Source organism: Tenrec ecaudatus, chromosome 14, assembly GCF_050624435.1.
Source record: "Tenrec ecaudatus isolate mTenEca1 chromosome 14, mTenEca1.hap1, whole genome shotgun sequence".
NCBI classification, from domain to species: Eukaryota; Metazoa; Chordata; class Mammalia; order Afrosoricida; family Tenrecidae; genus Tenrec; species Tenrec ecaudatus.
In genome coordinates this window covers 89694244-89722029 of record NC_134543.1, presented here as the reverse complement: position 1 = coordinate 89722029, position 27786 = coordinate 89694244, and the positions used below count along the sequence as shown (strand labels likewise).

The 27786-nt window shown below is 44.1% G+C and overlaps 2 protein-coding genes and 1 pseudogene across 2 annotated transcripts in view; 1 reads left to right on the top strand and 2 right to left on the bottom strand.

The window, feature by feature from the left end:
- RYR3 (ryanodine receptor 3) overlaps nucleotides 1–4752 on the top strand; it is a 418103-nt gene extending 413351 nt beyond the window's left edge. The window contains exons 101-104 of the mRNA XM_075532282.1: nucleotides 254–318; nucleotides 549–649; nucleotides 3117–3168; nucleotides 3833–4752. Coding sequence (XP_075388397.1) covers nucleotides 254–318; nucleotides 549–649; nucleotides 3117–3168; nucleotides 3833–3928 — 314 coding nt within the window. The 3' untranslated portion in view covers nucleotides 3929–4752. The remainder of the gene's footprint in view (nucleotides 1–253; nucleotides 319–548; nucleotides 650–3116; nucleotides 3169–3832) is intronic.
- A 107-nt stretch (nucleotides 4753–4859) lies between these two features.
- The window catches only part of AVEN (apoptosis and caspase activation inhibitor), a 185533-nt gene continuing 162606 nt past the window's right edge, over nucleotides 4860–27786 (bottom strand). The window contains exons 3-6 of the mRNA XM_075530707.1: nucleotides 13461–13531; nucleotides 8044–8139; nucleotides 5951–6299; nucleotides 4860–5210 (exon numbers count right to left, since the gene is read on the bottom strand). Of these exons, the coding sequence (XP_075386822.1) occupies nucleotides 5092–5210; nucleotides 5951–6299; nucleotides 8044–8139; nucleotides 13461–13531 (635 nt within the window). The 3' untranslated portion in view covers nucleotides 4860–5091. The remainder of the gene's footprint in view (nucleotides 5211–5950; nucleotides 6300–8043; nucleotides 8140–13460; nucleotides 13532–27786) is intronic.
- On the bottom strand, nucleotides 21182–23092 carry LOC142426095 (E3 ubiquitin-protein ligase RNF34 pseudogene; annotated as a pseudogene).

Below are 27786 nucleotides of genomic sequence, written 5' to 3'. Positions count from 1 at the left end.
AAACTGGTACAAACTGACCAGACCTGGGTTCATCTGTGGGGTGGTGAGATCAGAAGGAATTGTTAAGGAATATAGCCAAAGAAGAATTTCGAGGAAAAGTAGTTCACAGCAGAGGATACATTGCAGAGAAGTCTAGGAGCAGTTCACCAGGATGCAACATTTTTAAGAAAACAAAGTGACCCGTGCCATTCCTCCACCCTGACCACCAAACAGATGATTTACAGTGCTTTGTCTGTTGTCACTAAAATCCTAGGTCTCATTATTGATGCTTTTGGGGAGCTAAGAGACCAGCAGGAACAAGTACGAGAAGATATGGAGGTACTGGTTTTTACAAGCAAAGCTTGTCCTCACTGTCCACACCCATGTGCCCATTGGCCAAGTTCTGTTTGTTTCTTCTGCTCTGCGTCTGACACCATCATTTGGTGCTTGAGGGTGGAATGAGCAATAGCATTACAAAGACTATTTTTCTCTGCTTCTCCTTTCAAAGACCTTGACCCCTTTCCCACGTGCCTACTGACACCCTCACTGCTTCTGTTATTCTTTAATAGACTAAATGTTTCATCTGTGGAATTGGCAATGACTACTTTGACACAACTCCTCATGGTTTTGAGACACACACATTACAAGAGCACAACTTAGCCAACTACTTGTGAGTATCTGGTTAGTAACTTAAGCAATTATGTTTTATTACATTGCTTCTACTTTTTCAGCAGAGCCACCTCTGGACAGGTTTTTATCATAGATCCTATTTGTTCTTACGGAGCCCTAGTGGGTAAGCATTAGGCCGCTCACCTCAAGATCAGCAGTTCAAACCTGCCAGGTGTTTTGAGGGAGAAGGATGAAGCTGTCTATTCCTGAGGAGTCTGGGAAACCCCATGTAGGCTCATTATGAGCTGAACGGGGCAGCAGCAGGGTTGCTAGGAGCAAGTACCAACCAAGAGCTATCCTCTCCACAGATACTGGATTTTCCGTTCAAGGACTGGAGAGAGAGTGAGGCCTTCCCTGTGACAATGGTCCCTGCTCCATTAACACAAGATTTGGCCTGGTCAGGCTGGCCAGGTGACTTCCAAGGTCCTGATTTCAGTGGTCAGCTTTCAGCTCTTGGAAGTTAATAATGCACTTCTTGTGCAAATTTTAGTTTACATCATCAGGATCTGGGGTTCAGCCCTTTCTCTACCTCTACATGTTACTGGACAGAAAATCCAAATCTGATTTTGAAAAAGTACTTATTGTCAAAACAAAGTGTTGTTTTTTTTACATGTTGACTTAATGGAAGTGAGTATATGGTTCTTCTGTTTAGTGTAGTACTAGATGCAAGAAACGAAACTGTCGAGTTGGCACTGACTCACAGCAACCTTACTGGACCAGGTGGGACTGCCCTTGGGAGTAGAAAGCCCCATCTTCCTCCCCAGGAAGAGCTGGTGGTTTCAAATGGCCGACCTCATTGTGCAACACGTAATGACTTCGCTACCACGGTTCCTCAGTACGAGACAGAAGAAAAAAGATGGTACCTGAGTCGGGACCCCCTTCCAACTGATCACACTCTCCATACTCGAGCGTCGGGAGAAAAACCCATCTTAGTTGTGTTTGAACTGCCCACCTACAATGGGATGTCAGCATGTTCTGAATGATGAACAAGAGACTGAGCACACCTTCTTAATCTGCAGGGAAATTAACATAGCAAGAGTTTCTAGGGACAATCAGGATCTGAAGCTATGAAGTGTAAGAGGCAAAGGGTATTCAAAAGATGGGGCTCAGGGGCTCTCTCCACCCTCAGGGGAGTGCTCTTTCTTCATTCCTCCCTCATCCTCCTCCTGCTCCTGCAGCCTGAGATTATGCGTCTGTGAAGTTCTAGAATGTGAGCTCTTCTGTGCAGCCTCAGGAGTCTTGTGTCACCATCCATCACCGCTAAATCGAGTGAAAGCACACAGGCATTTCCTAGTTGTCTACAGAACTGTTTTTCTAGAGTAATCAGAGCATCTAGAGAGATCAAATACATAATTTCAATTTTATAGTAAGCCTACTAATTTATCACTTGCTAAGAGTCTGACTAGAAAACCCTGATTTAAATAGTAAAATGAATCCAGAATTCTTGAATGCATATGATCAAGGCCAATTTGAGACTAGTAACGTGTATACTATACAAGGATACCCCCCCAAAAACCAACCCACCCCTTAAAGCACTCTCCATTATACTTAATACATTTGTCAAATATGCAGTTTCATTCCTGGAAACATTTTTCAAACTTATGAAACAGCACCTCTCTGTTTTCTTCACCTCTTCTACATTGTCAAATCGCTGTCTTTTCATGTCCCTCTTCACTTGAGAAGCGAGCTCAGGTGAGTCAGGTGTGTGGGGCAAGAGAAGCATGCTGTTTTGGGGCAAAAACTGGTGCACTGAGATGGCTGGGTGAGCAGGTACATTGTCATGATGGCAAAACCAGTCCCCCATCTGCCACAAATCAGGCTTTTGTCGCGCAGTGTTAATGCAATCTTTTCAGAACCTCTAAATAGAAAGCTTGATTAACAGTCTGACCTGGTGAAAGAACTCCAAATGTACTCACCACAGGTCAACATTTCCATCAGTTCAGGAAGTTGGCAGGAAAAGGTTTGTCATCAATTGACATTTCACCTTTTTTGAAATGAGAAAACCACTCATAAACGAGTTTTTCCCATAGTGGTGTCCTTGTAAGCTGTGTTCAACATCACAACAATTTCTGAGGCATTTTTCCCTAGCAGGAAATGAAATTTCACAGTTGTACAGTTCCATTAAATTAGCCATCTCTCTCTCACACATACACACACACACAAGGTTCAAGCAAAACTGCTTTTACAAAAATAAATTCACTGACCAAAGAGAATCTTCCCAAGTGACGCCACTGGGTGCACTAACTCAGAGTGAGTTGCTGGATGTGATGCTTGCCAAGCAGGAAAAATGTGTACTAAGAAAGCTCTACTCTTCCCAGTGCAATTCCAGGGTTTTGGGGGTACCCCATTGTATAGTATGCCTGATTCCCAAAGATAGAGCAGATGCTAAACATTTTTGGAGCCCTCCTTCTGCATCCATTTAAGTGTCTAACACTGACCTTTTCTCATACCTATTATCCTTGTTGCAGGTTCTTTTTGATGTACTTGATTAATAAAGATGAAACGGAGCACACGGGTCAGGTGAGAAACAAAGCACACTCCTTCCCTTATATAAAGACTGAGACTTGAGAGGGCATTCTCTTCTATGCATTTCCCCAGGGCACCCAAAAGTGATGGTGATAAAACATGGCAGATTTCTATTATGTACCCGGTGTCAACCCCAATTTAATCCGAAAGTCATGCTGCTTTGTCCTTCTCAGCAAACTCTTGAGATTTTCTAAACCTGTAGGGTTGCTGCCTCAGAGTACAATAGTTGGAGATGGGCAGAACATTATAGAGAAAAAGACCATGAGAAACAGAAGTGAGTAGGTGGCTTCAAGAGCCATCAGAAGAATCAAGAGATCAAAGGAGGAAATTGTTTGTTATCCAAACACTAGTTCTACTAGCGCATCTGCTCAAGCAACCATTGCATGTTCTCACAGTGTGTATTCTTCTAATCAATTGCAAATGACATGGAATCACCTGTTGCTCATCTTTAAGTATTTTTAGTTACAAAGATTGGATCAATTTCATTTAGGGTGGAATTCTTCCTGAGGGCGGGGGCGGGGGGAGCAACAAAGCACCTGCCACTCTTGCCCCTTCGGACTCCTGTAAAGGCACAGCAATATTCCTACAGACAGATGCAGGCAAAAAGAAACCAACTGGACCTGCTTAACTAGAGTACCCTGTGTTCACATGGTTTCAGGAATCTTATGTCTGGAAGATGTACCAAGAAAGGTGTTGGGACTTCTTCCCCGCTGGTGACTGCTTTCGTAAACAGTACGAAGATCAGCTTGGATAAATCTCAACCATGGAAGCTCCACGATCGGGGGATGGTCAGCTTCCAGAGAGAGAAAATCCTCCTCTTACAGTTCTGCAGCATATTTGAAATGTGACATTTTCTAAATGCCTTTACAAGAAAGTATTTGTTTAAAAAATCAGTGATATTTTTGAAATCGATTTGGGTTTTTTGTGCCTATGGGAGATGACCTGCCAATGATTTTTTTTTTTTAAAGATAGGATGGCAAGTCAAGGAATGTTTGCTGAATGCCTTCAAGTTTTTCTGCTCTGATGTATAACTTGTTGGTTAGGATGATGGCATTGAAGAAAGGGTAACGTTTTAATGCCTAATACATAAATTTTTAAACACTTGAATGTCATGACAGTGTCCCACTAGTGACTCATGATCTGAATTACAGAAAAAAAAATTTTTAACTGCAGTCTAAATTTCTCATGGTACTTGCTATAAGTGAATGTATTCAGAATAAGCTTGAAAACTAAGCAGTTAAATAGAGAAAAAAAACCTACACTTTGTCGACACTGAACTATCGATTAAGTGCCTTAAAATCTCTTTAGACATAGCTATGCAAGAGTTTTTTATGTTTGTGTTCTAGGTGGACAGTTCCATTAATTAGTTGTGTTGATCTTACTTTCTGAAACTGCACCTGAAGGTTATTTTTTTTTTTAAGTAACAGCTTGTCAACTGCTGTTATTAGAAGAAAAGTACTGTACTGAACAATTCTAACGCCAAAATCGAGTAATGCTTTTATGGTCCCTTGTAAGTAGTGAAGCTGCTACGTGTAGGTGAATCTCCTCAAATCAAAATGAAGTGCCCATTGCAATAAAGTAATACACACCAATACTTGGTTTGGCTTCTTCTAATGTACCTCTTCTGGGGGACAGAGATCAGTGTTGAGCCCTGCTTACAAAAAAAATCAGACCACAGACCAGCATTCTACTGTGCCTTGTTCTTTGCATATATTCTCTTAAGCAGCATCTCCTGCCCTTAAGAAAATTCATTCAGTTTCTAAACTGGGGAACAAGCCTCTCAGATGTAACATGGTGTCAAACCCAGAGGTAGCGCTTGCTACCTGTCCTCACAGCCGGGCTCTGGGCATCTTGTGAATCAGGTGTTCCTGTAGCCCGGCCTTGCTCCCTTCTTTGCAAGGCAACCAGTGTGGGTTTTCAGGCAATCATGCTGTCCAGCCAGTCTTCAAGCTCTTCCTCGGTGACGCTGTTCGGAGGCGCACTCGGTGGCTCGGTGCCCACATTCTTCTCTTCCACTGCGGACAGTTTTGCAGGAACTGGGGAAATAAAAGTAATGTTTAGCAGCCTCGTCTCAGCCCCAGGGTCAGCTCCATGATATAATTCAGCCCTAGTTATTACGTCCCTTACAACAAAGGGGAAGCATTCTCATTATTGCTGCGACTCCCTGGGAAGAGACAAGAATAGCTACACAAATTAATAAATGGGGTGGAGATTTTACTATTCTAAAGTTGAATTTCATGGTTTACTAGTTCGGGGTTTTTGTTTCGTTTTATTATTATTTTTTCTTCAAAATCAAGGGCTCAGTTTTTAGCTCTCCTGGCGGGGGGGTGGGGGGGTAGGTGATTTCAGGGAGTGGCCGTAGGCGTCTCTGACCACCCCATCCCAAAACACGCGCAAGTGAGATCGATAGGGACACAAAAACAAATGATGCTGAGTTGTTGACAGGCCTGCACAGTCGATTAAAAGGTCTGCTGAAAAGGCTGGGGGGCTACAAGTATCTTAATGCATTTTTTTGAGCGGAGGTTCAATCTCCAGCCCCAGGTTGAATACTGCAAATGAACCCCGCTGCCGCTCTGGAAGCTCGGCATAGTGAGTGAGAGGGACACTGTTGGAAAGGTCAGCTCGGGGGGAAGCGGAGAGGGGAGCCCAGAAATAGATGTCAGTGGACAGCGCCCGATCGATGTCAGACACCAACAGAGATGCGGGCAGATCAGGTGGGGCCATTCTCACCAAACACCCCGGTGAAGGAGGACGGGGACTGAAATGACAGCTCTACCTTCCTCCTCCTGGGCCACCGTGGCGTCTGGCTCCGGTTTCAGGTCCTGAGATGTCTCATCGGGTGGTATGTTGTCATCTCCTCCTCTGACGGGCGCATCTAAATTAAGCAGCAGGTCAAGTTCTTCTTCTAAGAGGTCGGCTGCGGCTGGCTGCGGTGCAGAGGCCGCGAGAGGCCCTGGTCTGGAACCCTCTCTACCCAAAGACACACACGGGCTGGCAGGAGTCTTCAGCTCGGATGCAGACCCCCTCCCTCCAGACCCCAGGGTCCCTCTCAAGGGCATCCCGAGTCCTTGGCCATCATTGTTTCTCTTTGGTTTCACCTGAGGAAGCTCTAAAGGAACTGTGGCCTGAAAAAGAAACAGAATCACCGAGACAAAGCTGTCAATCGTGCCACAGATGCGTAAGTACAATCAATCCACACGTACAAGGCTAACACGGCCCTCACAGCAGCGACGCTCAGAGAGTGAAGTTCATCGGCTCCGTCCCGACCCTGCACCCCTCGTGAATTTCAGCTAAATGTGGGAGACCTCACTCAAAGTTCTGCCTCTCTCCCCACCTTGGTGATGAGTCACCTATCTCGCAGCTGTGAGGAAAAGGGCCGTGTCTTCCACCGCCGGCCTGAAAACTGGCAATTCCCTGGCTCTGCTGGCATTTATATTTAAATCTATGATTTAGCTTAAAAACCGATACCAGTCACCAAGAGGTAACTAGCAAATCAGATCTGTTCAATGCACTTAAAATGCTCTGATGGGGAGGGGAGGGGAGAGGAGGGGCAAACGCACTGAGCAGGAAATGGCTTCACCCACACCACTCCCACTCCCACCCCCAAGACCCACAGAAAACATGATTCTGCATATGTTTGTAACAAGTTCAGAACAAAACCTGTAGCAGTCTGGGCAGCGACTGCCCTTAGGGGAGGTTAAGACCTAGAAGAGTCTGCCAACAGTGCCCATGCCTTGCTCAGTGTTCTGATGCCAATTCCACGTCGCAAAGGACTTGTTGGTACACATTTCTCCGTTGTTCCATCAAGTTACACATGCCCCCGCAGCGACGGCTAAGAAGCCCTGCTCCGGGGGCAGGCCCGCGGAGATCAGCAAGCCCATTGGCCTGGCCTTTCTGCTTGGTTTCTCAGAGGCACAAACTCCGTGTCCAGATGTTGCCCTTCCTGCCGTTGTTGGCACAACCAGGAAAAACCTGGGATTCTTTGATCTCCACGCTTCCTCAGTTTCTGAGGGACACTGCTTTGGGCCATTAGTTCCACCTCTCCATAAAAATTCCACTCGGCATGCAGCACCACTGCCATGCCTCTAGCCCCTGCCCCAGTGTGTACGCCTCCCCTGCACCCATGTAATAACCTAACTTGCCTTCCCTCCTCCTCTACGCCGGCCTGTTCATACCTGTCTATATGCACACACGCCCCCGCCCCCCGCCCCAGCTATTCTCCACTGGGCAGCGGAATGTTCTTTACGATGATCCTCACCAACATGAGGATGCCCAATGCACACCTCGTGGGATCCCTTTCCTTTGCATTCAGCTCAGATGGTCTCCGCGCTTTGCATCTTCCTTGATCGATCGCCCCCCCCTCCCCCCCTTCAGGAAAGCCGCTCCTCAGCACACCAGAGAAGATCCCGCTCACCCATGAAGTGCTCTCCCGGGACCCTGCCCAGCCCTTGGCAGTGCTAGGTCCGAGGGCCCGTGCGTGTTGGTCATTGGACCACCGTCCACTCTTCCCAAGCGCTGACACGCTCGGGCTGGCGAGATCCACGTTGGTCTGCTCAGCCGTGCCCAACACAGAACCAGGCACATAAATGTTTTGAGTAAACTGGGAGCTAGATTTTATACTTTGACGTTTCTTTCACTCGATTCCATTCCATTTGATCTTTTGAAACGTCCTTCAAATAAGTTAGTGCAAAAAAGATTGTGAAATGATTTCATTCTCTGTGAATGAAACGTACAGACCGCTCAGCTTGCAGCAAGGGAATGCTGAGCATCCGTACCACCCTGTGGAGGAACGCCTTTCAGCCCCTGGCCAGCACCCCCGCCCCCGCCCCCACGGCACCAGTTCACACCCAGGGCGGTCTGGGTTTTTACCTGGACCAATTCCGCGGCAACATTGAGTCGGAGCGAGAGGGGCAGCTGTTGGAGAGCTTGAAGCAGTGACTCACAGTCCAAGTAAAGGGCCGAATTCTGGAGGGGAAAACGAGAACGTGCAGGAGATGAAGAAATGTGCCCGCTGGAAATAAAGGAGCAATGCAAAAGGGGAAGCAACTGTCCCCTGATCCGCTGTCTGGGGTTTCTTTTGGCCCGGAGAGTGTCACAGCCCTCGGTCGCCCTTGAGATGACCATAACGCCCGTCATCTCCACTGTCAGAGCAGTAAAACTACCTTCTTGAGGCCCACCTCACCTTGCAGAGGGGCAGCCGTGTCCAGGCACCCCTCACACGCGGACTGCACAGGAGACGCTACTGACCTGTCAACTGGAGGCTCGTGGGATGGTTGGCAGGTTACAAGACAATCTATGCATCTAATGGAATCTGAATGGACTCCTCCTCCTCCTCCCTCCCTCCTTCCCTCCCTCCCTCATGCTGGCCTTGCCAAGAGGAGGAAGTAGAGCTGACAGGCATAGCCAGAGGAGCTGCTTAGGTCGGCTTCTCTTCTAACCAAATGGCAAGGTTAAGGGGAGTGTCTTGATCTCTACCCAAGAGGACTGGGTGTCGGGCCAATGATAAAAGCTTCCTTTGATGACTTTCCCATTCATAGAAATAAAGTCATATCAACACGCAGACCTCATAAACTGATACCATTTCAAAACCCAACCGATCACTGTCCCTGAACAGCGTCTCCTGGGTGCCCTGGCCACCCAAGAGAAAGCAACAAGAACAGAAAGCTAAACTAAAAGGCAGTCACAATGACCTCACCGACAAGAGGCGAGCCCTACCTAATGTCTACCAAGGCCCAGCTAGGGCCACAGACTGCAAGACAGAGGGAAACCCAGTGGTCGCCTACTCTTGGAGAAGGAGTGGCTGTGGTAGATGGATTCACATTGACTCGCAGTGGAGAGCCATCCCTGTCGGTTCTGCACCTAAATCCAGACCTACCCTAACCACACAGGCGTGCACAGGGCTTGAAGGAATGAGCGAGCACTCCTACTTCCTCCCATTCTGGAATTGGAGCTCGGTAGCTGGCTCGCTCGTGGGGAAAGCAGCCCTGCAGCACCAATGTTTTCCTTTCCGCTGGAAACCGTACTTAAGATTAAAAAAAAACTGTGTACGGGGTGGGAGGTGGGGTTAAAGTTATTTATGAACAGGATAGAAAGTAAAACGGAAAAACTCTGATGGAAAAGTGGGAAGCATTCTCATGTCATTCCCGAGTCCTGAACACAGATCATTCAGGGCTGTGATCAACATCGGCATGTCCTCTTCTTGTTTTTTATTAAGTTTGGACAAATTCTCCCTAACTCGCTAGGAAGTTTTGCTGGGAGTTACTGTTGAATCCATGGGGGAGACGGCGCCAATACACAGGAAATCGCACCTTTCCCACAACTCCCTCCAAGGTGTTTGCAAAACTACACTGTGACTACCCACCCCTGGAAAGGTGAGAACTTTAGCCCTGTGATCCCTGCTAGCCACTCCAGAAGACCCACTGAGCAGTGCTGGGGTACAAGCATCCACACCTTCTCTGCCCTCTTTTGCATCACATTCAACACGAAGACCCAGAACATTACAGATCAGTACAACTAAAGCTACCTTTCACCGTGTCCCAAAGAAAAGTTTCCAAGACTGCCGAAGGGTACACGGAATGGCTCTGTTTGTAAACCACATTCTGACTTGGTTCTGTTCAGCGGACTCTCCTAATGGCACATTGCCCATGCCCACCCAAGGCCGGAGACATCGCACTGCCTCCATGACACCCAAGCCACACCGGGCTCTTCCTGCTCAGAACCTGCCACGCAAATCCAACTTTTTCATAAACTTGGGCCAAGGCAGGAAGGAAGATAATTCACCCATTTTGTCCCCTACAGGATTAGAGCCTGAATAAATGAATGAATAAATAAATAAATAGATAAATAAATAAATGAAAGCTAGCTGAAGTGACTTCCAGATAGTACTGTGTCATTTGAATAGTAACTATGACAGCGTCTGACCTTATCACTCACATAGCTATTTACTTTCAATGGAGGGTTATTTGGGGCCCCTATATCCACATGGTCGCCAATTGGAGAAGATGGACTGGCTTGCAAGACTAACACATAGGAGCCAGCCAACATCATCTGTGGGAGAGACAGTGGGGGGCGTCAGGGTGCAGAAAGAACGTGGGTGCCCGATGGCTGCGAGCAAGACATCAGCCAAGACCATGGAGCAAAGCCCTCCACCTCTGTCATCAGTGTGCACTGAACCCTGTCCGAGGGCCGAGAATCTGCCTTCCATGTTCCTCTCTGGCTAGGAACCAGATGGTGTTCAGTCTCCAGTCAGGTAAGAACCTCTGTAAACTCCACGTTGCAGGAAAAGAGCAACCGTTACTCAGACCTGTGCAGCTTCCTGAGAAGTCACAGTGCTCAACTGTACGCATTTGGGACCCCCAACCCACAGACGCCTTAGAACAAAGGTACCCAAACCTGACAGCACCTTGGAATCAGTCCAGCAGCCTCTCAAGAGGTTCCCAGGTCTGACTCAGAGCTGCATCTCTGTGGGGCCTGAGAGTGTGCGCTTCAAACGCCAGCCATTCAGAAATCACTGCCTGTCGCGCCCAGGCATCGGGAAGGTGTAATGAGAGAAGTTACTTTCACAGCAAAAATGACAAATTTCAGCTGAAAGTGTGTGTGTGTGTGTGTGTGTGAGAGAGAGAGAGAGAGAGAGAGAAAGAGAGAGAGAGAGAGAGAGAGAGAGAGAGAGAGAGAGAGAGAGAGAGAGAGAGAGAGAGAGAGAGAGAGAATATGTATATATAAGGGAATGATGGTCTATCAAAAATTCTACTCCTGGATCTAAAGTGAAATACAAGTTTTTTGACTTTTACTTTTTCTTCAGTTTATCTACTTTCAACTTGTCCTAGAATTCTACACTGTATTTCAAGCAAATGTCTTTTCTGGCAAATTTTTCTAATTCCCAATTTTTTCTACATCACATAAACAAACCCTTTGAAAAGCATTAGGCCATCAGTTTTACAAAGCAATCTCCCGACCTGTGGTGTGTATGATAACCCAGTGTCCTTCCTGAACAATTAAATGTAAAGTCGGCCCCCAGAGGTAAAAGGGGCCTCTTGCAACACATCTACAGAGTAGAACGGAGAGGCCAGTGCCATACTTTTCTGGCCTGTTGCTCAGTCACTTCCCTGAAGCTGGGCACAGAGTCTCTCTGTAATCATTTGACAGGCAGTAGTGAGGGACATGAAATCCCTAGGTGGTGTGCACAGTTGACACACTTGTCGACAGCCAGCAGGCCGGAGGTTCCAGTCAACATTCAGGTGCTTTGGAAGAAAACGCTGGCAATGAACTTCAGAAGAATCAGCACTGAAAACCGCGCTGACATTCATGGGGTCACCATGAGTCATAATTAACTTGATGGCAAATGGTTTGATTTACACACCCACACACCCTTATCAAGGAACACATCGCAAGTCACCACTATTCTTCATTCATTTTAAATGGTAATAATACCTTCAAGTCTGTGGCCCTAGCCGATACTCTCCCTCATGAAGATATATCACTGAAGAGATGGGGGCTATAGCAAAACGTAGTAAAGAAGTCAGATGGTGCCCTGCTATCAGAAAGAATAGGGTTTGGGTACAGGCTTGTCTTAAAACAAGCAACCAACTAACTGGATGTCAGCTTAGTCCACAGGGAAGAAAGCACACTAACCTGTATGATCCAAGGATTGTAAATAATAAAAATCTTAAGACTGGAGGACGTTATGCTACCAGCGGGTAAATTGTGAGCACCTGGTTTGCGGAAAGCTACGCATCCCAGTGGAAGCCCACAGCCCACTGGAAGGGGCCTGCATGTGTGCAGTGTCTGAAGAGTCCCTCTGACTGCTGCCCAAGGATGGGGACAGCCGTGCTCTCAGACACCGTGCTCTGGAAAGAGGGCTGTTGTAGATGCTGCTGGGTTAAAATTTAACACGTTATTATTTGATCTCCCTTTGACCATTTTAAATCTGTTTTAGTTTTCAGTATCTTCTGCACTTTTCAAATGAGGTTTTCCTTGATTTTGTTATTGTGGTTGACTTTTTCCTTTTTGTCTTGTGTGTTTTTCTGTATATGAAATCCAGGCTAGGTAAATCTATAAAGAGGGTAGCTGGACTAATAGTTTCTGAGGGGTATGGCAGGGGAAACTAAGGGAAAACGAGAAGCTAACAACGACGAGTACAAGAACAAAAAAGAAAATGTTCTAAAACTACGGTGATAAAAGCATAATTCTTTTTAGTGATTAAACTATTGGGTTTTAGGATTTGTGAATTATCAATAAAACTGTCAAAAAGCTAAAATGAGTTCACATGAGCTTTCAAAGAATCATTGTGCAACTTTTTATAAAATAATAAAAATGGGATTTTTATCACACATTAAAAATAAATATACCTTCACCAGTGGTGAGAGTAGCAATACCAGAGGGTGGAGGGAAGGTGGGATAAAAATGGGGAACCAATTACATGGATCTCCATATAACCTCCTCCCTGGGGGAAGGACAACAGAAAAGTGGATGAAGGGAGACGTCGGATAGTATAAGACATGACAAAATAATAGTAATTTTAAATTATCAAGGATTCATGGGGGCGGAGGGAGGGGAAAAAATGAGGAGCTGATACCAAGGGCTCAAGTAGACAGAAAATGTTTTGAGAACAGTGATGGCAACAAATGTACAAATGTTCTTGACACTATGTATGGATGGATGAATTGTGATGAGAGTTGTACCAGCCCCCAATAAAATTATTTTTAAAATATGTGTACATGTATACTTATATATCATATATGGTAAATGTCCCTGAAACTCTTTTTGGAAAATAATCAGAACACCATGTGAAGATAATATTGAATATACACAAAGCAAACTGGAGTTTATGGATTCACTGGAGGACTTTTATGGAGTTTTGTCCTCATTTTGCACCTTTATTCTCCCAATTCGAGGAGAGTTGCTTAAATCTTATGAAGAGGATTAAGTATTTTCTCAGGTAACACCAAAAACTATGTTGGGGTGGGTGGATTTTTAACTTTAAAGGGAGGTGGTTAATAGGGTAGCGAAACAGAGAGTCAATCAGCAAAGTAATCCACGCAAAATCCTAAGCTATAAACTTTCCCCTTGCCATTGAGTTTGCATGAGTTCTTCACACAAATATAAAGTATAAATTGAACATGGCATCACTGCGACCCCCTGACCATGTTCCAGACAAGGTAGGTGACTGAGCATAAACTGTACGCGCATTATCAGGTTCTTTTCCATGCGTGGGCTATCTCATCAGAAAGTAAGAGGTGTGAGCCTTCAAGGGGCCTGTCAGAGTTCACGGCGAACTTTCATCTTACCTGTTTGGGGCTTGAAGCTTCACCATCCCATTCTTTCTCCTCAGCAAACCGGAACTGCGAGAAGGAGTCCCCTAGGAGTAGAAACAAAAAAAAAAAAACACGTTTTCTATAAAAGTCACAAAATCCTGGGCTCTCTAAAACTTCCCTGCCTCTAAAAGTACCACCGCTGAAGGGCTAACCTCCCCAAAGCCATCGATGCCACTCAAAAGACGGCTCTGGCGCCCACATCATCACAGGCCTGTGACCGCAGGTGCTCTAACATATGGGGGGGGGGGCAGTGAATGCACTGTGTCACTCGGCGCTCTATTGGCTTCTTGAGGGACAACTGTACTGTAGAGACCAGTCGACACTGTCATCTGCTCATGTGTGATATATTTTCATCTCACCTCCTTAACGTACACAGGGAAAATGTACTGAGTGGGAGATGGGGGTATTACAGGATGGGTAATGTGGAAAGAGAGGAAATAGTGCTTCAGGAAAGTAAGTCCTAAATTGATGACAATTTAACAGACTGAAAATACCGCCTGGAGGAGAGCTTATCAAACTCCACCAATCCCTCCAAGTATGCCGAATGAAATGTGAAACTCAAAGAATGTGCATTAGATCAAGTTATTGTACTCCTTTGAGCTGATAGAATAAGGGAATATGAGAATCTGAACATGCAAGATTAGTCCATATAAACTTTACACCTCATCCTACCAGCAGTCTTTGTTTGTTCTAAGTCTTTGGTCTTATCTGGAAGACGCATCTACCCCAAGCCATTCAAATCTTTTTTCTATTGCAAACCTCAGATCTAGGGCCACGTCCTCCTGTGATACCTCGCAGGTGATTTAACCATAGGTTCTACTCCTTACTCTTAAATGAATGGTGGCTGCGGAGAGAACTACAGAATTAAAACAAAAATGTACACAAAGACCTACCATCATTTTCAAAACACATAGTTCATAATATTAACATCTGAAAAAATTAAAGGCAACACTATTGAGAAGAACCATTTTTGTGATTGGGAGGGATAAAATCCTTACTCTCCATCATTCGATCCCTCATAAGTAGTGATATCAAGAGTTGAAATAATATAATTAACAAGTTTGCATTTTATGTGTATGTTTATATGTGTATAAATATATTGTGACAAAATATATATGTGCTTTATTCTCATGCAACATAAATTTTTAAAAGACTATAATAAGGCCATAAAAAACCTTTAAAAGTTCTAAAATGTCACAATGATACAGACAATTATTTGTTGGTGATAATGCAAGGAAACATAAATTAATCATAAAGGTAAACACCAAAATATTTGAAAATGTGCAAATTCTCTTCCATGATATTTTGATCAGAAGAAATCCAAATCTGAATTGTAGTATTAGAATACAGAAAATAATAAACAACTATCAGTCAGCCCACAAAAGATAACTAAACTTTCTATCTAAAAAAAAAAAATCCTTAAACATCTTCATGGTAAAGCAACAGAAGAATGAAAACGAGTCATTCAATGGATTTTATAAAGCAGAAAAAATATATAAAGAAGCTGGTGAAAGGAACCAAGTTTTTCTATAAAAAAGAGAAAAAATGCCTATATTCTCATCTATCTAAATGACAGCCAGGATTATGCTTAAATATATACCGTATATACTCGTGAATAAGCCAAGTTTTTCAGCACAAAAAATGTGCTGAAAAACTGGGGTTCGGCTTATATACAGGTCAGTGGTACCCCCAGCGAGGTGTAACATCTCACTGGCCCTCCCAAGGTAATGGGATGAGCGCCCATTATCTCGTGAGTGATTGCCGTTCCTCCGCTGTTCATTCAAAGCCCCGCTGACACTTGCAGGGCTTTGAATGTTTGTTTACTCACATTTAACCTATCAGAGCCATCCTATGACATGGAGGGCTCCAATTCGCAGAAGCACCCGTAGTGATTCACTTACACCAGCAGCTGAAATGATAAGGATGTGTCTGTGGCTACGCTCCGTCTCTCCCCTCTGGTCTCTGTGTTAATTCACATCCTGCATCCCCCACCCGCACAGACTCCCCCCCTACTCCTGGCTAATATATCTGGGGGAGGGGGGAGGGGCATTACCATGAAAATTATTTTTCAAAGTCTTGTTTTTTTACCCTATTAGAAATGGATACTCTTGAACCAAAACAGAAACACTGGTCATATGAAGCTGGTTTCAAAATGAAGGTTGTGTCAAGAGCAGAGGAGAGCAATAACAATATTGCAAGTAGGGAATTCTGTGTTGATGAAAGGCAAGTGAGAGTGGGGCGGAAAATGAAAGCTGACTTGGAACAGATTCCAAAAGCTAAAGAAGCTCGTCGTGGTTTAACGTCTTTTTATGGAGCTCTAGAGAGTGAATTGCATAAACAAGTTATGGAGTGTCTTCAAAATGGTTACTGCATAACACGCGTGGGAATATGCATACGTGCTCTACAAATGGCTAAGGATGACAAATATAAAACACCAGGCATTGAAAAATTTGCTTCATAAACAGGATGGTATACCCACTTCATGAATAGGTTTGGCCTACTGTGTTTGAGACAAAGAATAAAGATTTCCCAGAAATTGCCACAAGACTGTGAAGAAAAAATTATGTCATTCCAGTCATTTATTACAAACAAAGAAGGATTTATAATTATGACCTGACAGATATTGGGACTATGGATGAAACTGCCATGACTTTTGATCTTCCAAGCAACAAAACTGTGGCAAGTTTAGGAGAAAAAACATTTTTCTCAAAGCCACAGGAAATAAAACAAAAAACACTTTACAGTTGTTCTATCATGTTTAGCTAATGAAACTAAGCTGCGTCCTGTCATTTTTAAAAGAAAGACATTGTCTAAAAAGATCAATTTCCCACCAAGAATTACTGTGCGTGCACATGTTAAACACTGGATGGATGAAGACGGAACAAAAAATGGCTGGAAGAAATTTGGAACCGACGACCAGGAGCAGCCTTAAAGAAAAAGCCATCGGACATATTTGATCAGAGCACACGGGAGCAGATGAAGGGGCAGGAGGAGAGAGTGGAGCACAGCCTGGCCCACCAGGCCGTGATGATGATGTTCCTGAGTAGAGCAGCCAGTCCACAGAGAACAACATGGCTGGCCCTACTATGAGACATGATGCCCCTCAGTGACTAAGGGCGATACAGGGGACAGCACCGGAGACACAGTGTGGGAATTGCACCTGACCTGATCCCACCACACCGAGGCAAATCACTGGGGGAGTGCAGCGGAACAGCAAGGGAATGGAGTGGCAAGGTCCCCAGGGAATGCTGAAAGTGGACTTTGGGGCCAGGGTGTGGTGCCCCAACAGACTGGACTGGAAAACGCTCCTAAGGGCCAGCAAAGATCCCTGAACTAACTACAAGCTTTTCTCTTGTGAACTGTTTTGTTCTGTTCTTTTTCAGTTGTTTGTTTTGGTTGTTTTGTTGTCTGGTTGTATACTGTTGCTTTGTGTTCCTCTGTCTAGTTTTCGTGCATGTTAGTGACTCCACAGGTCTGTCTGAATAGGACAGGCTGGATGAACTATCTGGATGAAAAACAACGGGACCGACAGTTCCGGGGGGACTTGGGGTGGGGGGGTGGGGGGGGGTAAGGAAGTGGTGTTAACAAACCCAGGGACAAGGGAAAAACATGGGACCCCAAATGGTAGAGAAGGGGGAGTGGCAGGCCTGGTGGGAAATGATCAAGGGTAAGGTTGCTTAGAGAAGAGGTATACTCTAGCCCAGGTGGCGATGAAGCATGGTAGTAGGGCAGGAGGAAGGTCAAGGGAGATGGAGGAAAGAGCTAGGAGTCAAAGGGCATTCATGGAGGTCTAGACAAAGACATGTACATGCAAATATATATAGGAGGTTGGGGAAATAGATCTTTGTGTCTATATTTATAGGTCAAGTATTAAGGTGGCGGAAGGACCTTGGGCCTCTACTCAAACACTCCCTCTATGCATGAATACCTTCTTTTATTAAATTGGAACTCTATGATGCTCACTCTCCCGACACAACGGCTGGAGCCAAAGTGGGTGAACAAGTAAATGTGGTGAAGAAAGCTGATGGTGCCCGGCTATCAAAAGAGATAGTGACTGGGGTCTTAAAGGCTTGAAGATAAACAAGCGGCCATCTAGCTCAGAAGCAACAAAGTCCACATGGAAGAACACACCAGCCTGTGTGATCGAGTGGTCCCAAAGGGATCAGTTACCAGGCATCAAAGAACAAAAAATCATATCATTGACTGCACACCTCCATGATAGGATCACTGAAGACAAATGGGTGCACAAGCAAATGTGGTGAAGAAAGCTGATGGTGCCCGGCTATCAAAAGAGATAGTGTCTGGGGTCTTAAAGGCTTGAAGGTGAACAAGCGGCCATCTCGCTCAGAAGCAAATAAGCCCACATGGAAGAAGCACACCGGCCAGTGCGATCACGAGGTGCCCAAGGGACCAGATATAAGGCATCATGCAAAAAAAAAAAAGATATAAGTGTGTGTATGTATGTGTATATATGTGTATATGTATATATGTATGTGTATATATATATTATATTAAATGAAGGGGGAAGTGCAGAGTGGAGACCCAAGGCCCAAGTGTCGGCCAATGGAGATCCCCTCATAGAGGGGTTTAGGAGAGGAGATGGGTTAATTAGGGTGTGAGGTAGTATCGATGAAGAACACAGCTTTCCCCCAGATCCTGGATGCTTCCTCCCCCCAACTACCATGATCCGAATTCTACCTTGTAGGGCTGGATAGGACAGAGGCTGTACACTGGTACATATGAGGGTTGGAGGTACAGGGAATCCAGGGTGGATGATACCTTCAGGACCAAGGGTGTGAGGGACGATGCTGGGAGAGTGGAGGGTGAGTGGGTTGGAAAGGGGGAACTGATTACAAGGATCCACATGTGACCTCTTCCCTGGGAGAGGGACAGCAGAGAAGGGGGGAAGGGAGACTCCGGATAGGGCAAGATATGACAAAATAACGAGGTATAAATTACCAAGGGCATATGAGGGAGGGGGGAAAGGGGAGGGAGGGGGAAAAAAAAAAGAGGACCTGATGCAAGGGGCTTAAGTGGAGAGCAAATGCCTTGAGAATGATTGGGGCAGGGAATGTATGGATGTGCTTTATACAATTGATGTATGTATATGTATGGATTGTGGTAAGAGTTGTTTGAGTCCCTAATAAAATATAAAAGAAGAGGAAAAAAAATATTATAAAATAAATGCATTAAAGTAGAAAAAAAAAAGAAAAGAAAAAGCCATCGTTACTTGTTTGGGATATGTTCAGAGCCCACCTATCGGATGACATAAAAAATTGGCAACATCTAGTAAAGTTACTCTAGCCGTTATTCTAGGTGGGCTTACATCTGTACTGCAGCCTCTGGAAGTATCTTTGAATAAGCCTTTTAAAGACTGTGTGTGAAGAATGTGGCATGAATGGATGTCATCTGGTCAAGCCCGACCAACAAAAGGAGGAAATCTCATGAAGCCTGACACAGAGTTAATAGCAGAGTGGGTTCGAGAGGCATGGGAAGACATTCCAGAAGACATGGTGCCACGTGCCTTCCAGAAATGTAGTATTAGTAATGCTATGGATGGCAGTGAAGACTGCACTTTGCATGAAAATGACAGCAGTGATGGTGATGACGGCGATCTCAGTGAGGACAGCGTCTATGATGACCTCACACCAGCTGAAGCCCTGCATTGGGATATGGATGATGATGAGGAGGAATCCTGTTTTGAAGGATTTTAATTCTACATTTTAGCTTGGTTGGTGATTGAGCTCAGGGAATAGTACTCTTAAGGTATCATTGTTGGTAACTTATTGTTTTTGTTGAACCTATTTTCCACTTACTGTGCTGGTTTACTAATGTTAAATGACTTGTCCTTTTATTTATGTTTTTTGTTTTAAATAAATATTTAAATGCATTACCCCAGTGATGTCTCCATTTTCAGTAATTTTATTTTCATTTGTTTTGATCATTTAAACTCACCAATAGCTTCTGCATTTTCCACCCTAGGCTTATACTCGAGTCAATCAGTTTTTCTGGTTTCCCAGGTAATACTTAGGTACCTCAGCTTATACTCAGGTCGGCTTATATTCGAGTATATACAGTAAGCTAATGCCACTGTTTTGTTTTAGAAAAGGTACCATTGCAATTAGAAAGGAGAATAAATGAATAAGTATGTAATTATTTGGAAGAAACATTAATGTAGCTAGAATAATCAGCAGAATCAGCTGAAAATCAATAGAAACAATAAAAGGGTTCAGAGAGGTTACAAAGTTTACATACAAAATCTCATCTTCTGCCAGTCAGGGTGCAGTGTAGCAACGATGAAACATACAACTTTCCTCTAGTTCCTAAGTGCTTCCTCCACCCCCACTATCATGATCCCAATTCTACCTTACAAATCTGGCTAGACCAGAGGATGTACACTGGTACAGATAGGAACTAGAAACACAGGGAATCCAAGACAGATGATCCCTTCAGGACCAGTGGTGGGAGTGGTGATACTGGAGGGTGGAAGGCGAGTGGGGTAGAAAGGGGGAACTGATTACAGGGATCTATATATAACCTCCTCCCTGGGGGATGGACAACAGAAAAGTGGGTGAAGGGAAATGTCAGACAATGTAAGATATGACAAAATAATAATTCATAAATTATCAAGGGTTCATGAGGGAGCAGGGAAGGAGGGGAAAAATGAAGAGCTGATGCCAGTGGCTTAAGAGCAAATGTTTTGAGAATGATGAGGGCAATGAATGTACAAATGTGCTTTACACAATTGATGTATGTATATTGATGTATGTATGGATTGTGATGAGTTGTATGAGTCCCTAATAAAATTATTTTTTAAAAGAAAGAAAATCTCATCTTCCAAGGAAATCAGGTTAAAAAAATAGCATAGCCTACTCATAAAAGTAGTATACACAAATTTCTAAGTAGGAACGAACTAGAAATAAATACTCCTTTTTTAAAAAACCTATTTTCAAAATTAAATTTACCAAGGGAAATTAAACTAACATGCCCTGGACTCAGGACAAGACATGAAAGGTACCATTGTACAACCTAAACCTAAATACCTGTGTATAGATCTAAAACTTCAATACAATCTAAATCTGAAAAGGGTTTTTTTTTAACCTGCTCAAATTACTTTAATCCTTTGGAAAAATAAAGTGGATATTTTCTGTGCTGCTGAGTTGCTTCCAACACAACAATCCTATCAGACAGAGTAGGATCCCCACCCGCCCACATGCCCAGCAAGGGTTCACTGGCTGACCACCATGCCTTTTCCTCCCAGGGAGCAAAGGGTGGTGTGGAGCCACCACCAGTGATCTGCACAACGAGGGCTCATACAGTGACGGCTCGTACTGTCAAAAGTAGGGCAGAGTTCAGAACGAACACGTACTTTATCCTAAGATGTGCAGAGGTTATTTTATCGTGCTGAAGCCACTGACTAGTTAGGTGGACAATTAAGCTAAGGCTCCCCTACGTCAGTGCTCATTTAAAAACATACGCCATGTTGAAGAACACCATTTTATACAATAAGAATTCAAGGCTAAATTTCTTTAAAACTTTAGAGTGGGTAAGATATGTTCAAAAACCATAAAGATTCTGATCTTCTGTATAACAAAAATTACAAACAACCAGAAGGGTTATTTTTTTCTTTCAAAGTCAAATTTTATTCCTAAACTGAAATTAACTAGTGGGTAGCACTGAAAATACACTTTCTCTATACAAAACCGTGTAAATGGATTACACATTAGTAAAGAATTGAACACACACACACATACATACTTCTCTAATGAAAGCTAAATACAGCCCTTGCTACAAAAGCTGAACCTGAACAGAAATGGACCTGTTCAGTCTAAGGCCCTGGCAGTTGTCTATAGAATGTCATTTGTTCCCAATTATGATTAAATGCAGGAATAGCAACAATGGAAACTTACATTCATCAAGTATTAGCATTTACAATATACAAGAGCAGTGAGGTGGACATTCACAGGGACCTCTGCTCATCACACACCATGGAGGCCACTCTGGAAACTGAAAATTCAAGCATCTGAGTCATTTAAGTTACAAACAGGATGTAACAGGAAATAAGAGGGGCACCCTCTAGAGGGCAGGAGCTGATACTGACAGGTTGGAAATAGCCTATCCTCAAGGGGTGGGTATTAGTCCAACAGACCCCAGGGAACTCAGCTTGTTCACCAACAGATGGGCTTGGGGCGTGGACCAATGTGTCTCCACAACTTAAAGAGAAAGCTCACCATACAAACTAGTAGAAATAACGTCTAAACTCGCTTCAGCTTCTGAACAGTGGGTCTTCAGTCCTTGTGCACTGGAGTATCTGGGTACCCTCCTGGGCCTCAGGACTTGAACACATGCACGGCGCGCACTACGTACTGCCGGCAGATGGGGCACTCATTCATGCGCTTGCCACACTTGGTACAGGTGACCATGTGCCCGCACTCGACCAGAACGCAGTCGATGACGGTGTCCATGCAGATGCGACACAGGCTGTCCTCCTCCTCGTCCTGCAGCTGCACCCGCTTGCCATGTGACTTTTGGTTTTCTTCATTCTCTTTGTATAATCTGTTTACTTTCTCTACCAGCTCCCATTTTTCACAACAGCCAGAATAGTTGACAAAATTCTCTACCAGAAACTCCTTCAGTCCCGATTGATACTTGCCATGAGAAGGAAGATTTGGTAGACCTGGTCCTGTGCCATCATGGACTTGGTTCAGAGGAGAACATGGACACGAGCAGTCTGAGTTCTTCAAGATTCCAGACCTCCAGCATCTTTTTGCACATTCATTTTTTTCAAACTACACAGCCCCCTCTGGTACCGTATCTTCATTTCCAGGACAGTTTATGGACCGAGACCGAACCTCAGGACCTGACACACTGGCACAGGTACAAAGTGACCTAGCTTCAGCAGTTACTGAAGATGATGAGGATGAGGATGATGAGGAAGATGACAATGATGATGATGATGAAGAAGATAACTTAGAGGAACAGACCCCAGGGCTCTCCAGGAAGCAAGCAAGAGCATCCCTGTCTGATCTATCCAGCCTTGAAGATGTCGAAGGGATGAGTGTCCGCCAACCAGAAGGTTTTGTAGCAATACGATTATACAAAGTTACTGTCTCTTATGGACAGAGAGCTGTTTGGAAGTCTAGTGAAATAAAACAATGCAAAAAAAAAGTAGGGAAAAGGGAGAAATGAGAAATGGGTGGTTAATATACATAAGAAACTAATAATAAATGGGAATATTAAATCTGGTTTGGTTTTTAATTGACTAAGTACCCTATATATTCGTGTATGAGCCGAGTTTTTCAGTCTTTTTTTGGATGCTGTGTTATTGTTTTCACTCCATCCCCGGCTTTGGGGAGGGGCTCGGTAGCACTGGGTGGTGGGCCGGTTGGGCAGGGGGAGGCAGAGGGCCCCTTGCAGGTGGGTGGGTGCCGCAGGCCCCTAGTCGTCTTTGAGGGTGGGCCTCTCCAAGAGATCCTTACCCGGCTGCCCTGGGGGCTGGCCAGGTTGTCTCCCATCTTCTTCATGAGTTTCACCTCCTTGTCCATAAAGTGGTTCTCCAGAAAGTCACAGAGGTGGGGGTCTGGGTGAACGGATCCCCCTGGCATTGAGGTCCAGAAGGGCCTGGTTAAGGGTCTTCTTCAGGGTCAGCGTGGCTTCCATGGCGTCTAGGTTCCACCCCATTCATCTTGGGGGGCTTCTGCACATTCTGGGAGAGAGCGCAGTCAATGTACTGGTGCTGCAGCTTCCAGAAACGCTCAGCCCCTTCCCCCTTATCCTTCACCAGCTCACGGAAGAAGTGCCCCACGCCTTCTGAGGCCACATCGTCACAGTCAAAACAGCAGCCCAAAGAGAGGTAGGTGTAAGAGGCCCTCAGAGGCAGGCTGACCAGACAGTGGATGCCAGCCTCAGCTTCGGCAGAAAAATCCTGACGGATCTGAGAGCTCATAACATGTCGGTTTGGAGGTGACCACACACAAAATAAAAGTGTTAGCTGGCCCCATTAAGAGAGGATGGCCAAGAAGATGGTCCCGAATGTGGCATGCCAGAAAGGAAAGTGGAGAGAGGTCGAAGGTAGGGAGTCCCTGGATCTGGTCTGTTCAAACACTGTTGAAGCAAGGCACTGATCCATGGGCCACAGGGGGAGCTTGACAGCACATTTTGTATGCAGTTTTTGTGGTAAAATTGGGTGCCTCGGCTAATATTCAGGTTGGCTAAGCTTCATGCTTTCTTCAATACTACTTTATAAACAATCATGCATTAGTGTTTTGTAAGACAGTTGTTTGTAGTACTCCCTCAATGCAAGAATACTTTGTTCTATTGAACTGGCATTCTATAATGCTCACCTTCCCGACACAATCGCTGAAGACAAAGCAGGTGCATAAGTAAATGTGGTGAAGAAAGCTGATGGTGCTCAGGGAGGACTTCAGTAAAGGCCCAATGTCCATCTGCTACCTTGATATTTAACATATAAATATATGTAAGTAGATTAAGGTGACCAGATTACCAGATTTTAACATTGGTAAAGCGAGACACCAGTGAGACACCATTGATAAAACTCATATGCTGGCGAAATAGCCACATGGCAGTCGAAAACCGCATACCCTAGCTTGTCATACATTCTTTCCAAAAATCGGGACTTTTAAAAAATTCCGTGGGACGCGGGAAAAATTGTTAAAAATCGGGACTGTCCCACCAAAAGTGAGATGTCTGGTCACCTCAAAGTAGATCTATTTCCCTATCATTATATATAAATCTATTTACATATGTACATGCCTGTATTTAGACCTCTATACATGCCCTTTACCTCCTTTTACTTTCCTCTTGTCCCACTATCATGTTTGGCCTTCATTCAGGTTTCAGTAATTCCTTTTGGCTACATTATACTTGATGAAACCCTACCAGGCCTCCTACGCCCTCCTTGCAATTGATTTTAGATCACTTGTTGTTCCCTTTTCCTGGGTTTGTTAACACCCACTTCCTGTCCCCTGCAAGCCCCTCTGCCATGTCCCTCCGGAACTGTCGATGCCCTTGTTTTCTCCTCCAGACTGTTTCTCCTACATATCTTATCTAGATAGACATGCAGAGATAATAATATGCACAAAAACAAGACAGAGCAAAACAAAGCATCACAAGAAAACAAAACAACAAAACCACCAACAACAAAGAAAAACCTATAAATAGTTCAAGGTATGTTTGTTGACCTTTAGGAGTGTTTTCCAGTCAAGTCGGATGGGGTAACATACCCTGGCGCCAAAGTCTATTTTTGGTATTCCCCGGGGACTTCATTGCTTTGCTCCTCTTGCTGCTCTGTTGCACGTCCTGTCCCACCCAGACCCGAGGAAAATATTCCCGTGCTCAAAGCAGCCAGTACAGAGAGAGGGCCATATGGCTACCCCACCACAAGACATGGCATCCCTCACTGACCCCTAGCCACGCACGGGACAACACTGGAGACACAGTGCAGCAACTCTGCCCCTTCTGACCCCATCACACCAGGGTGAAAAACAAAACCTTTAAAATGTATTTAAAACCGTCATGAGCCAAGCATGTAGAGGCCAATTTTAAATAATAGGATTGTTATTAAAGAATGCCAGCCTCTCAAAGGCTTACATTGGAGATGAAAGAGTGTTCAGACCTGTCAAAACTGTGAATCCTACAATCAAAACTTCATCCAGAAAATGATTTACTAAAAGTTCTTTTTACTTTTTCCCCCATTAAAAAAAAACGTTTTACTAGCACTTCATCCACGTCATACAATTCAATAATTCAATCAATCAAGGAAGTCCTCAAATTTTACCTACCCCATGATATAATTTTATATTTATTTATAAATCATTTTATTAGGAGCTCTTACAGATAGCATAATATTCCATAGTTCAACCCTATCAAGCAGTGTCATACAATTGCTCCCACAATCTGCTTCGAACTATCTTCTTTCTTCTTGAACTCCTTGGTAACAGCTCCTCTTTCTCCCCTCCCTTCGCTGACTTGTGTTCTGACCGTGGTGTGATCAGTGTTTCACTCCTCCCTCCTGTCCATCAGACACTAGACACGCAGAAACAGTGAGGACTCTGCAGTCTGCGTGTCAAAGCACACAGAGTTTGTGTCACATCTTAAGTTGTGTGTTCAGACAGTAGCACACTACTTTCTTCATAATTCTTCAAAGTCCAAGCCCACAGTCTACAAGCGATTCTGGAACTTCCTTGTCATCTACTTAGCAGAGATCTTCAAACAAGATGGTTAAGAGCAGCCAAGAAATAAATAAAATAACCCAGTGCCATAAAGCAAATTCCAAATTAACAATAACCATATGGGACCGAGAAATATTTCCAGGGGATTTTCAAGGTGCTAAATCTTTATGAACACAGGATAGCTCATGTTTCTCCTGCAGAACAGCTGGTGGGTCTAAACTGCTAACGTCTCAGACGGCAGTCTCCCCCTTGAACCGCTGCACCACCGGGACTCGGCAAAGGGCAGCTACAAAGAGGAAGACCCTCAAATAAGCGGAAGGACTTGAAGGTGGGCAGCGCAGGGCAGTGCTGCTTTCTGTTGCTCACCAGCTGGACCCAATGGGACAGCGCATGACCGCAGCAGCAGTGGCAACAACCTGTTGAATAAGCTATTAGAACAACAGCGAAGATAGTCTATGTTGTGGAAGAGAAATTCAAATCAGCAGGCCTGGTAAATCAATAATCATTTACCAAGAAGGTAATTTATTCACCAGAAGCTGACATTTATATATATATAGTAACAATGCTGATGTACCTGAGATTTCACTTATTTCCCATATATATAAAACAATGCTGATGTACCTGAGATTTCACTTATTTCCCATATATAAAAAACAATGCTGATGTACCTGAGATTTCGCTTATTTCCCATATATATAAAACAATGCTGATGTAGCTGAGATTTCGCTTATTTCCCATATATATAAAACAATGCTGATGTAGCTGAGATTTCGCTTATTTCATATATATATATAGATATATATAAAACAATGCTGATGTACCTGAGATTTCACTTATTTCATATATATATATAGATATATATAAAACAATGCTGATGTACCTGAGATTTCGCTTATTTCATATATATATATATAGATATATATAAAACAATGCTGATGTAGCTGAGATTTCCCATATGACAAAAGCTTCCTATCATTCTCTTCCAGCAACAATGCTGAAACTGCTGTGCGCACAGCGAAAGCTAAGCTACAGGTGACACTAAGATCATTTTGTTGTAATTTGAAAGTCAACTACATTACTCCACTGCTACATTTCTAGAGTAAATATTTAAAATTAAGAACAGATTGTTTTTAATCACATAACTGTGAAGCAGCAAAATCTGAAAAATTAGAAGTGGAGCGTATAGGAGCAGCACTTTTAAGGATGCATCAGAAAACATTCTGAAACAATACCTCAGCAGTGCACATTCTTCAAGCTCTGGGATTGCTTCAAGAAAACTCATTGCTGGAATTTGGGGATCACACAATTCTAGCCCCAGTCTAAGAGCAATTAGTTCATACAGCATGGCCCTGCTTGATGCTTGCCCTCAGGAAGAGATCACTGAGGATATGGGGGCTACGGCAAAGTATGGGAGAAACTACATGGTGTCTGGCTATAAGAAATAATAGCACCTGGGTCTTAAAAGCTTGTTTTCAAACAAGCAGCCAAGTAAGTGAGGCTTCAACTAAGTCTATATGGAGGAAGCACACCAGCCTGTGTGATCCAAGGACTATAAATAATATAATCCAAATGTAAAGGAGGGAATGGCATCAGCAATTGTGTTAGACAGCGTTCTCTAGAGAAACAAAACCAGATATATATATATATATATAAATAACAAGAAATGAACAGTTAAATTATATACAGATAAATAGATATATAACACAAGAAATGAACAGTTAAATTATAATGCAGTACAAATGGCTCAGTGCAACTCACTCCCATGAGAGAGTTGTGAGACACTGGCAGTCCTTCAAGTCTTGAGGGCCGCCAGGTAGTCCTCTATAGAGAGATTCAGGCTATCCCGGCACAGGCAGCAAACAGCAAGGCAGGTCACCAACAGTCAGTCCCCAGCTCAAGAGATGTAAATTCCAATTGTGTGCCGAGGCAGGTCTTAAAGGGACCTCAAATTAGAGTGACACAGTCCACAAGTTAGGTGTCCCACAGGTAGTGTAGTTTGCAAATTGAGGCACAGACAAGCAAGGCAGCTGCATACTGGTCTGATTCATCAAGAGCGAGAGACAAGAAAGGCGAGGCTTACCAAGTCATTTATCTCTCTGCCCTTCAAT